The sequence below is a fragment of the Hirundo rustica genome, chromosome 8 (genome assembly GCF_015227805.2).
Source record: "Hirundo rustica isolate bHirRus1 chromosome 8, bHirRus1.pri.v3, whole genome shotgun sequence".
NCBI lineage: Eukaryota > Metazoa > Chordata > Aves > Passeriformes > Hirundinidae > Hirundo > Hirundo rustica.
In genome coordinates, this window is record NC_053457.1 from 15914855 (window position 1) to 15926902 (window position 12048).

Consider the following 12048-nt stretch of genomic DNA (forward strand, 5'->3'; position numbering starts at 1 on the left):
AAATAATTTCTCCTTTCCATTGCTGCCTTAAGCATAATGGTAATGGAACCACTAATTGAAGGAATTTAATAGGGGTGTACAGTCAAGATTCTGCCATGGCCCCTAAACTGTCGGTGCATTGTGACTTAAACTGAGCACTTGCATGTTTTTCAACATTAGGATGGAAACACATTAAAAGGGGACGACGGGGTGTAAAATGCTTCACTTCACAGCCTCAGGCTTTGTCTTCCACAGTAAGCTCAGCAGTTTAGGGATTTCAAGAAACTTGCTGAGTGCTGGAGATTCATTTGGCTGAAACAGTTGACTCCCACAGAGACGCATGCAGGAAGCCAGTAGAGGGGAAGTGGTTTTGTCTGGATCAAAAAGACTAAGGCTTAGGGTCTAACAGACAAGATATATCTTTTATTATACAATAAAGAATATTATGTGCTGTAAATTAAGGCATTGTAAGTGCAAAAAGCTTACTGAATCATCAAGAAGGCATATTTCATTATGCAACCTTTAGAATTATTCTTTTACAAGGATAGTTAGTATCTATTTAAAGCATGTTTCATGTCCTTCAGTTTGTTTCACAAAAAATAAAACAAACCAAAAAACCAGATAATCCTCTTCTATTGCCCAACAATTGCCAGCAGCAACTTCCGGTAATCACCGCTTGTATCACTTGCTATCATTGTAGCCAATGTCTTCTGATACATCTGCGTGAACATCTGTTTAATTTGTACAAGGTCAATCTAAGCAAAGACAAAAAAAAAAGAAGCAGAAAACTCAACCACGGTGTATGATTTAAATCCTAGGCAGTCAGCCCCATCTCCTCCCTTGTGAACTAGAGAACACATGCTGAGGGTGAGATGTGCAGTGATTAACGCTGTGCAGTGCACAATGCAGCTGGTCCCTCCAGGGACAGAGGAGCAGCTCCCAAAGCAGAGCGCAGCACTTGTTCCACACTTCGTTAGGACTGTGCTCTCCTAACTCTGAACAGGTGAACTGCTCACCTTGAGGTGCTCACTGACTACTTAGACAGGCAACAACAGTTAAAAAGGGAAAGAAGCAGTTACTACTATCTAGGCAGAGTTAAGTCAATTACTACATGAAAGTTGGCTTTAAAACTAATTAACGCATGCATCTAAATGTGAGCCCCATAAAAGCTTCCTGCAGTACATGATTTTACACCTGTGAAAGAGGACTAAGTGATAAGCTGGTTTGGGTAGATGGCTTTCTGCTGCATGTGAGTGACTGGTACACAGGAAAAATGTCTTACCTCACTGCGAGTGACTACAATTCTGATGAGGGTAGAATCATCTGTGCCAGCTCCTTTCATGGAATAATAAAGTCTTTCTGCAAAAAAGGCTGGGCGATTTAAAGCACATTGCACTGCAATAAAGAATATTATTAGGATTAATTCCAGTAAGGTATCCTGTATAGTGATACTTGGCAGGATTCTTGCTGTAGACAGCTAGAGGTTGGTCTTAGTGAAGATCCAGTTGCTGTGAATAACAGAGCCTGTTTGTAGAGCTAAGCTTATTTTCAAGTTGACCAAGTAAGTTATTCCTTCACACAAAAACTTATGGTTAGTAGCAGTTACCGCATCTGGAAGTTCTTTTCAAAACTCTCTCAAGTCTTAATTCTCTAACACATCATTCAAAAACAGTTCTTCTCTTTGGATAGCTGGTATTGGGACACAAGGTATTTTACTCATGTTCCCTTGCTAGAATCTCACTAAGTACAAACAGAGAAGGTTCTCTAGTACTTCTGTAACTCCTGTAGTTACAGGGTAGATTGAGCCATTATTCTTCTACCTGATTCTCAGACCTGATTTTTTCCCAATAAATTCTTGAGTAGAATATACTCTGGGAAGTTTCTGCTTATCCTTTATGGCTACAGAATTGCTGTCATTTGGGTAAGCACTGATATCACTGGTGTCTCCAGATTTACTACTAAATATTACTGAAAATATTACTAATATTTTCACTATCATTTAATTGTGCTGAATTGTGTTGAACTGCTTTAGTATAACAAGTCACTAGGAAGAAGTGAATTCAGAACAACATCTTCTATTTTGCTAAGCTTGTCCTTAGCCACAGCTGAGCTTTTTGGGGTAGCTGGTGGTGGGGAAGGGGGTGGAAAGGGAGCTGTGCCTTCAGTAGGTTCACGCTGGCTCTGAGGTTATGTGTGTGGGTGGCTCAGCTGTCTCTGCTGAGGAGCTGCACACCCAGTCACGGCTCTGTGACACTGCTACCCCCTTTTGCAGAACTCTGAATTGCACAGCTACAAGCACCAACCCTTGGTTCTGTGCACTTGCCTGCCTTCCCAGAGAAGTGACAAGTAGTTTCTATGCGGCCTTTTCTTATTTGAATGTGACTTCTTCACGATGGATGCTTATTTTCTTCTTTTAAGTGCAAGATGAATCATTTGAATAATTGAAGCTACTTCTGTTCTAGCGGAGTCTCTGATTATGTGATCATTTGCCATATGGCCAGTGCTGAACTGGATTTTTCTTTGGTTACATTTAGGTTTAACTCCTAAAGGATAAGGGGGGAGGGAAGAACATATAACTTACCAATAGTCTTCAAACCACGTTCCACATTTCCAGAAAATTCTCGGTCAATGCTGCTTAATAAATCACGATTAGCAATCTACAAATAAATGAGATTAATTTGTGGATGATGAAATGCAGTAGCAACCGGAACCTTCACTTAAAATACATTGACCAAGCTTATTTGAAATTAGAGAAGAACTCCTACCCTGGAGTATGCCTCCACTGTTGCTTTCAGTTGGGGAAAACTTCTGCTTGCCAGAACCATATTAAAGCAAGATTCATCAGTCCCAAGCCTTCCTTCACCCGCTTGGTACAGACGCTGAGCATCTTCTTGAGCTTTTTGATAATCCACAGTTTGATTCTCATCACGATTACCCTTTAATGCAAAGACAATGGATTTCAAATGAAATTTCACAGAGAAAGCTGTACTTTAACTGCTTGCAGGGTACATAGACCTCAGGCATGTATCTTCAATGCTTGAAGCAGAAATAGTTTGAAATACATTACATTGCTTTAAAACTTCTCTTTGGTTTAATATTCTTTATAGGAAACAAATATGAAAGTGGCTCAGAACCCTGTCTGTAGGACATGCTTTAAACCGCAGATACACTGACACAGATAACTCCACCCCTACAAACCATCTCGTAGTTCTAATTAAGTACTGTACTTAATTCTCTATTTTACTTAATAATGTAAGCTTTCTCTTGATTTGTTTGTTTCTAGGCTTCAAGTTGCAAAGACTCTTCCCAAACGAACTAATGAATTATCTTACTGAATATGCACACCTGAAATATCTCAGGTTTCCCTCCTACTTTATTTAGAAGTTGCTTATTTCAAGTAAGAATGTCTCCAGAAAGCACTTACTACACTTGTGTCAGTAGGGCTCATACGACATTTTATGTGCTTTGGTGGTTGTTTTGGCATTTTGCTGCCCAGTGCATGGATGGATACTGCTAAACATACTGGCTGAGTACATTCTCTCCAATACTGTTGTTATCTATAGAGGTTAATATACTATTTAAATGATGTGGTTATTGTAAGCTACTGGATTTATCAAAATAAAAATTAGCAGCATGAGCTTCTCCAGGTTTGCTTTCTTGTGGGTTTTGACCTTTAACTCTCACAAAGGTAGAAGCCGATGAGATTGAGAAGTGTTATAGAAATTCTAACAGAAATAGGCAAATTGATCAGAGAAATGTGGGAAGTTGCATTAGTTACATTATTTCTTTCTAAATATGTGTAATTGCAAGTTACTATTCTGCAACACAAAAAGAGCCCTAGTAAATGATATGGGATGAACAAGCTCCAGTGGTCATCTGAGTTCAACAGCAGCACCTCCCTAATTCTGGTGATGTAAAGGGAAGGCATGCTCTGGAGTAACTTGGCAGGGAAGTTTTGCCCTGTGGTACTTCTTATCTTGTTTGCAGGCATTCTCACAGGCATAAAATACAAAGCATCTTGCTCTAACAGCAGCATAGAGCACTGTTTTAGGGAACCACTTGGTTGCATCTGCACAATATTTCCACATAAGTTCTCATATTAATTGAAGGTGCTAAATTAGGTCACACAATTTATCCTGGATTTACAGATAAGAAGTATCTCTTGAGGAAGGACTCAGGTGTTATATCTTAGGGAATAAATTAATGACCATGGGCTAATTTCTTAAAAATCTGCTTCTTGCTAAGCACACACAGGCTATTGATTGAGCCATTATGACTAAACACATCAGACTGTACGGTGTTATCTTATTAACATAAAAAATTCAAGCTCACTTGGCACATAGATATAAGTAATCGTTCAAAGTGTCCTGAAGTGTCTGATCTGATGTCTTGTTCAATGTCCCTTCCAAACTCTGAATTATAGCAGTTCACTATTTCGCGAATTTCCTGGTTGGTCCTTGTGCAAAGGATTTCAATCAACACGCTCTCCTGCGTGCCTGCTCCCTGTAGGCAGAGAAAACAAAGGCATAACTACAGAGCATTACCTATGCTGTTTTCTTCAACTGTGAAATAAGGCGGGCATCTGGTGTTTCAAAAAATAATACAATCTACATTGTAAGAACAGTATCCCTGCAGTGTGAAAGCACCAAGTCTGCTGTATCCTTAAAATGGAGTGAAGCTTCCTCAAACATGCCATTCTGCACCAGTTCAGAGAAACACCCCAAAACTATACATCCACATCATTGACACTGGCCAGAGTTAAATGGAAAATGGTTAAGGAACTTCTTTGGCAACCTTAATCTGGAAACTTACCAAAGGGAGGTAGAGCCTTATGATAATCATTAAAGTCAAAGGTATACATGTAAATTCTGTTTTGGTCAGTACCCAAGTGCATTCCCTATCCAAATATTGCTGCTTACCTAATGTAGAACTTTTTATAGGTACTTCCCTCCGCCCAGAATAAAAGTTAATTGTGATTTCTCTGTACAGGGGGATGTTACTGGCATGAGCATCTCAGTTCAGGGAAGAATTAGATAGGAGAGGAGATGTATGTGAGACTTCTAGGTAATCTTATATTATGAATTTTTGAAAATGGTTGAGTGGCTATTCCCCATTAAAGGCAGATCTTCATTTAAGCTCCATGTTATCCAGAAGGTGTGCATTAATACTTGGGTTGAGTTACTCATTTCCACTATCAGCTACCTGTTAGCTGCTGCAGCTCAAGCAAAACATTCCAGTCAACTGGATTTATCATCAGTTTACCCGAGTTAAAATCTTAAACCAACTAGCTCACCTAATCTCTAAATGCTGTCTTTTTATTTCAACAGATACATGCATTATCTGACGTTTAAGAAATTATTTTTCCATTGTCTTTTTTGGGGGAAAAAGGGATAATCCAAAACCACCTTTCAGTAACAAAGGTTTGTTCCTAGTAAGGAAAAGCATATACCTTTAGTTTAAACAGCAGTTATGGTTTTAACAGCACTCTGGCCCTTTCTAGGTTCAAGCAAAAATGATGCTCAAGTGGTAGAGAGCAAGGTTCTGTCCTGCAGCGTTTCCTCCTCTGCTGAATGGACATCTGTCCTGCACTGGCTAATCCTGCAGAAATTGTCTGGAACTGGGGGATGCAGCAGAAAAGAACTTTAAGCCCTGCAATCCCAGGATTTGTTTGACACTAGCAGATTTTTCAACAATGCTGGGACCAGGTATTCTTAGATGAGCATTTTAAGATAGTTTTAAACTGTTTTTTCACAGCAATACCATACCTTCATCGCATGACGTAAACTCCAGGCATCATAGTAGGTACTAGGCATGAAGAGGGCTAGAATCAATTCTTCCACATTACCACTTAACTCAGACTTCAGATCTTTAATTAAATCCTGTTCAATTATAAACACAAAAAGGACTTTGCAGAGTGTTAGGCATATACAGATTATGTACTGAAGAAAGATCAAACTAGAGCTTACTTTTATGACTTATTTCTACCTTTCTACCTTTGTGCCATTTTTCCTGTAAAGCATTATTTTATTTATTAAGAACTTCCCTCTGTCCAAAATCTCTGACAGCTCAGCTCTTCTCCATTATCTCCTCACTAATGCCACAACTACAAAATTTCACTTTAGGTTGCCAAAATGACAGGGAAGAAATTAAATTAAGTTTATTTAATTTTATTTACTCTCTGATCCTCAATCATTTCTCAGTTTGTTTCTTGCGAAGAAGAAGATTTCTGTGCTGGTTTGTGCACATAAAAAGCTCAGTAGTTTCAGACAGCAATACAAGGGCAGTTTAAGCTTGATTATTTTCTGTCAAACATTAGAGAAGCTTCTTGTGTGGTCAGGGACAGACACAGCCTCCAGCCTTCCCCCACCCCTCCTTCTGCCAGGCATCAGGACAACCCTGTGTCAAATACCAGATGTCTCCCAATACATACGGAATATAACCAAAAGAAGTGCATTTTAAAAATGCCCAAATCGTTCCCCAGGATTAAAATGCAACCAAGCAGTTAAAGCAGCAGCTGAAAGTTTGGGTTTGTTTCCATTTTAAAGAACTAGTGAACGTACCTTGCCATACATAGTCTTGAAAGCTGCCTTGATTTTTTGCCTTTGATCATTGGAGCGGTTAGCAACAACATTTATGATGGCCTGCTCATCAGTTCCTTGGAAACAGAAGGATATCTTGTAAGAATGAAATATGGTCTCTCCAAAACCGTGCATTTTGTACTGCTGCATTTGGGCACAGTTACAAAATAAGAGGCTGCTATTTAAGTCCACCAGATTTTCTGTGTAACTTCATCTACTAAATAGCCCAGGCCATTTTGAAAACGTAACTTTTGAAAAGCTTCTCAGGGGAAGTATAGTTAAACAAAAACTGAAGAAAACAACAAAATGGCATTAAGAAGTTAGAGCAATAGGAACTAAAGCTTCTATTGCTTACTTACCAAAACCCTTCATAGCTTTGCGTAGAATTTCTGCATCCCTTCCAGCATCGAAGTTTGGAGCAGCTTGAATTGTACCCTGGGTATACTGAACCACTGCAGCAGGCTGAAAATAAGAGTCACATGTTACTAAATATCTACACAACAAAAATTCAAATTAAAATCACAACTCTGCAATCAGTACTTCAGAAGGAGTTGTCCATTAGTTCTCCATTTCTTCCTCTAACACAGAATCAGGACAACATTACTCTGAGGGTAGATAGAAACTCCTGATGCAGAACGCAACCTAAACCTTTGGAAATCAGCTGTAAAAACATTAAAGCTACAGAAGCCACATCAGATCAATTATAGAAGAGAAAACAGCACATACCGGACCAGGCATTGGAGATGGTACTTGTCCACCAGGAAATCCTCGTGAAAATAAAGAACAAGGTAGGAGAAATTAATTAGGTCTCCTCTTATTTAGGAAATGCCATCTAATCTGAATATAAAGCCAGACCTACCACTGCAGACAACCTGTTTCCTAATGATACCTACCACTTCTTCCCTTGGGAGTAACAGGAAGAAGCAATCACAGATGCATTTTGGTACATACATTCGCAAGGCAATTCTAAAAATACTAAAGCTACTGATGCTGTGGGAACAGGAAGGATTTGTCTTTATGAAATCTTGCTATTTTTGACAGAAGCCAAGATAGCCCAAACAAATGAAGAATATGTGTTCCGTGCTCTCTTTAAAAGCTGTTATAGACACATTAAAATGCCTAGCAGGTAAGCAATAAATATTCAGAATTCATTGCTGCAAAAAGATTGAAGGAATCTCATTTTGAGATCAAAAGCACTGGTAATACAAAAGCTAAAACTATTTTTTTGTACTGGAATTTTGGTTTTATTCACAATATGTATGCACATTCCTTATTATTTTAATAGCAACTTAGTACCAGAGTTAACGTAGCAATGATAAAACAAAAAAGTTTTGCTGCTTTGAGTTTCTTTAAAATACGACTGATAACATTCCAGGACAAAAATCATCTCTATAGTAACTGAGCTCTCAAAGCATTACAAACACTGCACTGCTTTTAAGCAAATGTTTGCATTCTCCTTTCCTCTTTCTCCAGTGTGTGAGGAATCACTGTGAACACACAGATGTGAAAAATGCAGTTGAGATTAACAGAACTGGTACATACTCATTGAATGTGGACTCTGGATTTCACAGTTCTCATCAGATACTTGCAGTTTGAAAAAGGATAAGCACCTAAACCACTACATGGTGACCATTATTCAGGGGCAGCCATCCCTTTTGGATGTAGCACCTACAGAGTTGGTTCTCATCAGCCCTTCAGTGGCCTGGTCAAGAAGGGTGGCAGGAGGTGCACAGAATACAAACCTCAGCAGCTACAAGTAACAAAGGTAAGGGCCTAATTTGTTACTACCTATCCCAGAGTCTCTTGGTTTAACCTTGGATGCTTGAAATTTCTTACATATGGCATACCTGGAATTTGTGCAGGTCCACCTCCAGCATAGCTTTGGGCAGGAGGCTGCTGTGGATAGCCACCAAAGCCAGGCCCAGTGGGAGGCACAGGAAAGCCAGGGCCTGGAGGAGCCGGGGGAAAAAAACCCAGACTTTAGCACACTTAGTATTTTGTACTTCTTGACACAACAGGAGCCAGGTTATTGAGCAGAGCTACGTAAGAGACCAGTTTCTCCGTGTCTGTGCAGTGACCCAGAACCACCAAGGCTCTGCCATCAGCATGCAGCTATTGACTGCTGGATGGCAGCCTGGCTGCCTGTGTGCTGCTGAGCCCCTCGCTGAACAAAGCTGCCTTTCTTTACTATTGCTAATGAGCACAGGGAATGCTTACACTGGAAATCACTCCTCACTGGTACTCTAACAAAGGATCTTACCTCCAGGATAAGGTGGCATTCCTCCAGCCTGGGGAGCTCCAGGGAAGCCCCCTGAAGCAGGGTAGCCCCCCGGGGCAGGATATCCTGCTGCCCCAGCATTCGGTGGTGCTGCAGGATAGCTCCCTCCTCCTGGGAATCCTCCAGGAACAGCAGGATAAGTGTACTGACCAGCTGGTGGATAGACAGACTCCTGTCCTGTCGGCTGAAACACAAAAAGGGGATGTCTGTATGCCTGTTAACAGCACATTACAGTAAAAACTCCCAAGCTGCCAAAATGTCCACATGTATAATAACAATGGGAATTATTCAATCGGCTGTAGGGCTTGAAGCAGCAGCAGAATTCCTGAAGCCTGGATGGGGTCCTCCTGGTTGGGTGTTCTGATGCATCTCCTGTGTTGACACAGAATCAGGGAGTGCTGCAGGGTGGAAGTCACCTCTGGATGGCCTGTGATCCCATCCACCCTCAAAGCAGAGCCAGCTTTGGAGTTGGGCGAGCTCATGCAAGGCCTGATAGTGAAGTTTTCAGTACATACAAGGAATGGCAAATTCATAGTCTCTCTGGGCCCCTGTTCCAGTTTTTGACTACTCTTCTAGAAAAAAATGTTTTCTTCAAACCAAATTGCAATTGCAACCTGTATAGCTGCCGTTTCACTGAGAACCTCTGACAAGAGTTGGCTCCAATGTCTCTGTTGCTCCTTCTCACCCAGCAGAAAACTGAACAGATCTGTGCTTATCCTGCTCTTCTCCAGGCAAGCAGCCTTCCCTGGACATGCTCCCCTTTGTCTATGTCTTTGTTGTACTGGGAGGCCACAACCAGACACAGTATTGCAGAGGTGCACTTGCTTTAGCATAGACCATAATCACTAGAGAACAGGGTAGATGAACTGACAGCTACTATTTACAGACACATGGAGCTCAGTAAGAAGGGGCATTGACAGAATACAAATGCAACACATTCAAGATCCATACTTACAGGATAACCTGGGAAAGCAGGGTAGCTATCAGAAGGGGGATAACCTGGGTATGACATTCTGGCGAAGAAAAAAAAAAAAAGGTATTTTCACTGTAAAGCACTAGATATGTGTTTGTAGCAGGTATTTGCTTGTTAATTACATGTTAAATCACTTGAATAATTGGCTATTAACCCACAAAACTTTTCCTCTTTTTCTCTCATACATCTGACCATAGCAATGAGAATTCAAAAGGGAAGCATTTTCAACTTTGTAATTAACTATCACCCTTATTTAGGGTGAGACGGACATTTAAGCATGGTAAGAGGCTCAAACCTCCAGAAAGCTCTGAAATACGGGATGCACTCTGAGGTGCCAGCAGGAGGGAGATGAACCCTTTGCCAGGACAGAAACCATGCAGGTTTCTGGACTGTACCAAGCACCTGTATCCATCTTCCTGCACTGCTCTGCTCACAGGGATAGTTCCTAGGAGAAGAGCAATACCTTAGCTATCCCATGTAAAATGGTAATTCGTTAAGAACAGGTGTAATCCCTCAGCACTACTTCATTTGTGGAGCAAATTTCTAATTCCTGACAGTAACTATTTATTTTAGTCACATTTTTAACAGAGGGACTTGGGGAACAGGGGTAGAGATCATCCCATCCTGCATATTTCCAACCACTTGGGCAGGGAGATTCGAGACCATTAGCCAGGTTATGAAACATTTAATGACGGGGAAAAAAATGGCCTTTAAATTTGGCACAGGCATCCTCAAGTTGAACAGCGGCTCTGACGTAACTACTTTTATAACCAAAACAACAACAGGTCAGACCGTCGTTTCCCCCCGCTGTCCCCGGATGGGCACGGTGTGAGTCAGCTGCGGCACTGGCCGGCGGTGAAACATCAGCGGGCGCGCTGCGCTCCGTGTGTTGGGCGGGAGCTCCGCCGGTAAACAGGGGGACGGGTCCCCGCTGCGGCAGCTCCGCCGGGAGCCCCGGCCCGGCCCCGCACCGCACCCGAGGGGGCACCGCCCGAGCCTCCCCGCGCCCCGCCGGCACCGCGCCCGCCCCGCCGCCTCGGAGGGCCCCGCCCGCCGCCGCCCCGCTCCGCTCGGGGCAGTCACGCATCACCCCAGGCTCCTCCCGCTCGCCCCCTCGGCCGCGGGCCGGCCGGGCGAATCCTCCGGCGAGGTGGAGCTGCGGGCGGAGGCAAGTATCCCGGTGTCCCGGTACCTACTTCTCCCGAGGCCACCTGACCTCGTCCCCGCTCCGCAGCGCCGGGGCAACCCCCGCCGGGGGTGCGGCTCCCTGGGGCGGGCGGCACCTCCCTCGGCCGGACACCTGCCGAGCGCCGAGCCGGGGGCGGCCGGGGCTCCGGCCGGTTCGGCCGCAGCCCGGGGCCGGTGCCGAGCCCCCGGGCGATGTGCGAGCGGGGCCGGGCTGGGGCGAGCGGCACGCGAGTCGGGGCAGGTCGGCTCCTCCCTCCCCCCTCAGCCGCCTCACCTGAGGGGAACTCGCGGAGCCTCCGGCCTCTCTCCGCAGCCGCACCGCAAAATGGAGCCCGTGCGGCCGGCGATGCCCGCCCCGCCCCCGGCACCGAGCCCGCCCCGCCCGGCCCACGGGCCGCGCTCCCCGCGGGCAGGGGCGCCGCGCCCCGTGCCGGCGGTGACGGCCCTGCCACGCAGAACCCTTCGCTGTCTGCGCGGGGTCGGCGATGACGGAAAGCCGTGAGGTGCCCGGTTGTCCCTCGGGACGGACGAGAGGTAAGCTCACAGGCGCAAGTGCCACAAACAGGGAGCCGCTCTCCAGGGGAGCTGTGTCAGGGGAAGCGTTCGCACAGGAAGATGCTATTCCACGGGAGTCCTTTGCCACCCGCTAGGAAAGGGAGAGAAAAGTTCACCGTGCGGTTTCCCTATAGCACCACTGCAATGGAGTTCAGCCCTAATGTGTAGTTCTAAGCCTGTAATCCAGTAACACATGAGGCTTTAGATCAAGATCATCGTTCAGTAGCTGTCAGGGAGTCCATCAAGTCACTCAGGCTACCAGAACTACGTGGAACGGGTAAAGAATATAAAAGACCTAAGTGCATGGAGCTGGAGGAGCTGCTCCTTTTCCTGTAGGTACTGAAGACCAGTATATAAGGCCCAAGAGGTAAGATTGACTGACTACTTATATACATTTCTCTCGAAAAAACTCTTAATTATAGTTATTTGTATATAATTATGGGGAGTGTACTTACTGTTTTGTTTCTGTGTGTTGTAATGTTTATTCATATGCTACT

The 12048-nt window shown here is 43.8% G+C and overlaps 2 protein-coding genes across 3 annotated transcripts in view; one reads left to right on the forward strand and one right to left on the reverse strand.

The window, feature by feature from the left end:
- The window catches only part of PPP3CB (protein phosphatase 3 catalytic subunit beta), a 46449-nt gene extending 42833 nt beyond the window's left edge, over positions 1-3616 (forward strand). For both annotated transcript variants that reach the window (XR_005702018.2, XM_040071855.2), the window contains one exon: positions 3263-3616. The gene's annotated coding sequence lies outside the window, so the exon portion shown is untranslated. The remainder of the gene's footprint in view (positions 1-3262) is intronic.
- On the reverse strand, positions 375-11364 carry ANXA7 (annexin A7). The gene is made up of 13 exons (XM_040071857.1): positions 11271-11364; positions 9791-9848; positions 8818-9019; positions 8405-8506; positions 7284-7324; positions 6917-7019; positions 6540-6634; positions 5745-5858; positions 4312-4482; positions 2745-2915; positions 2561-2636; positions 1262-1374; positions 375-734 (listed from the first exon to the last, which is right to left on the reverse strand). The coding sequence occupies exons 2-13, from the start codon at positions 9845-9847 to the stop codon at positions 612-614; spliced, it is 1368 nt and encodes a 455-aa protein (XP_039927791.1). The 5' UTR covers position 9848; positions 11271-11364; the 3' UTR covers positions 375-611.
- Between the last annotated feature and the right edge of the window lie 684 nt (positions 11365-12048).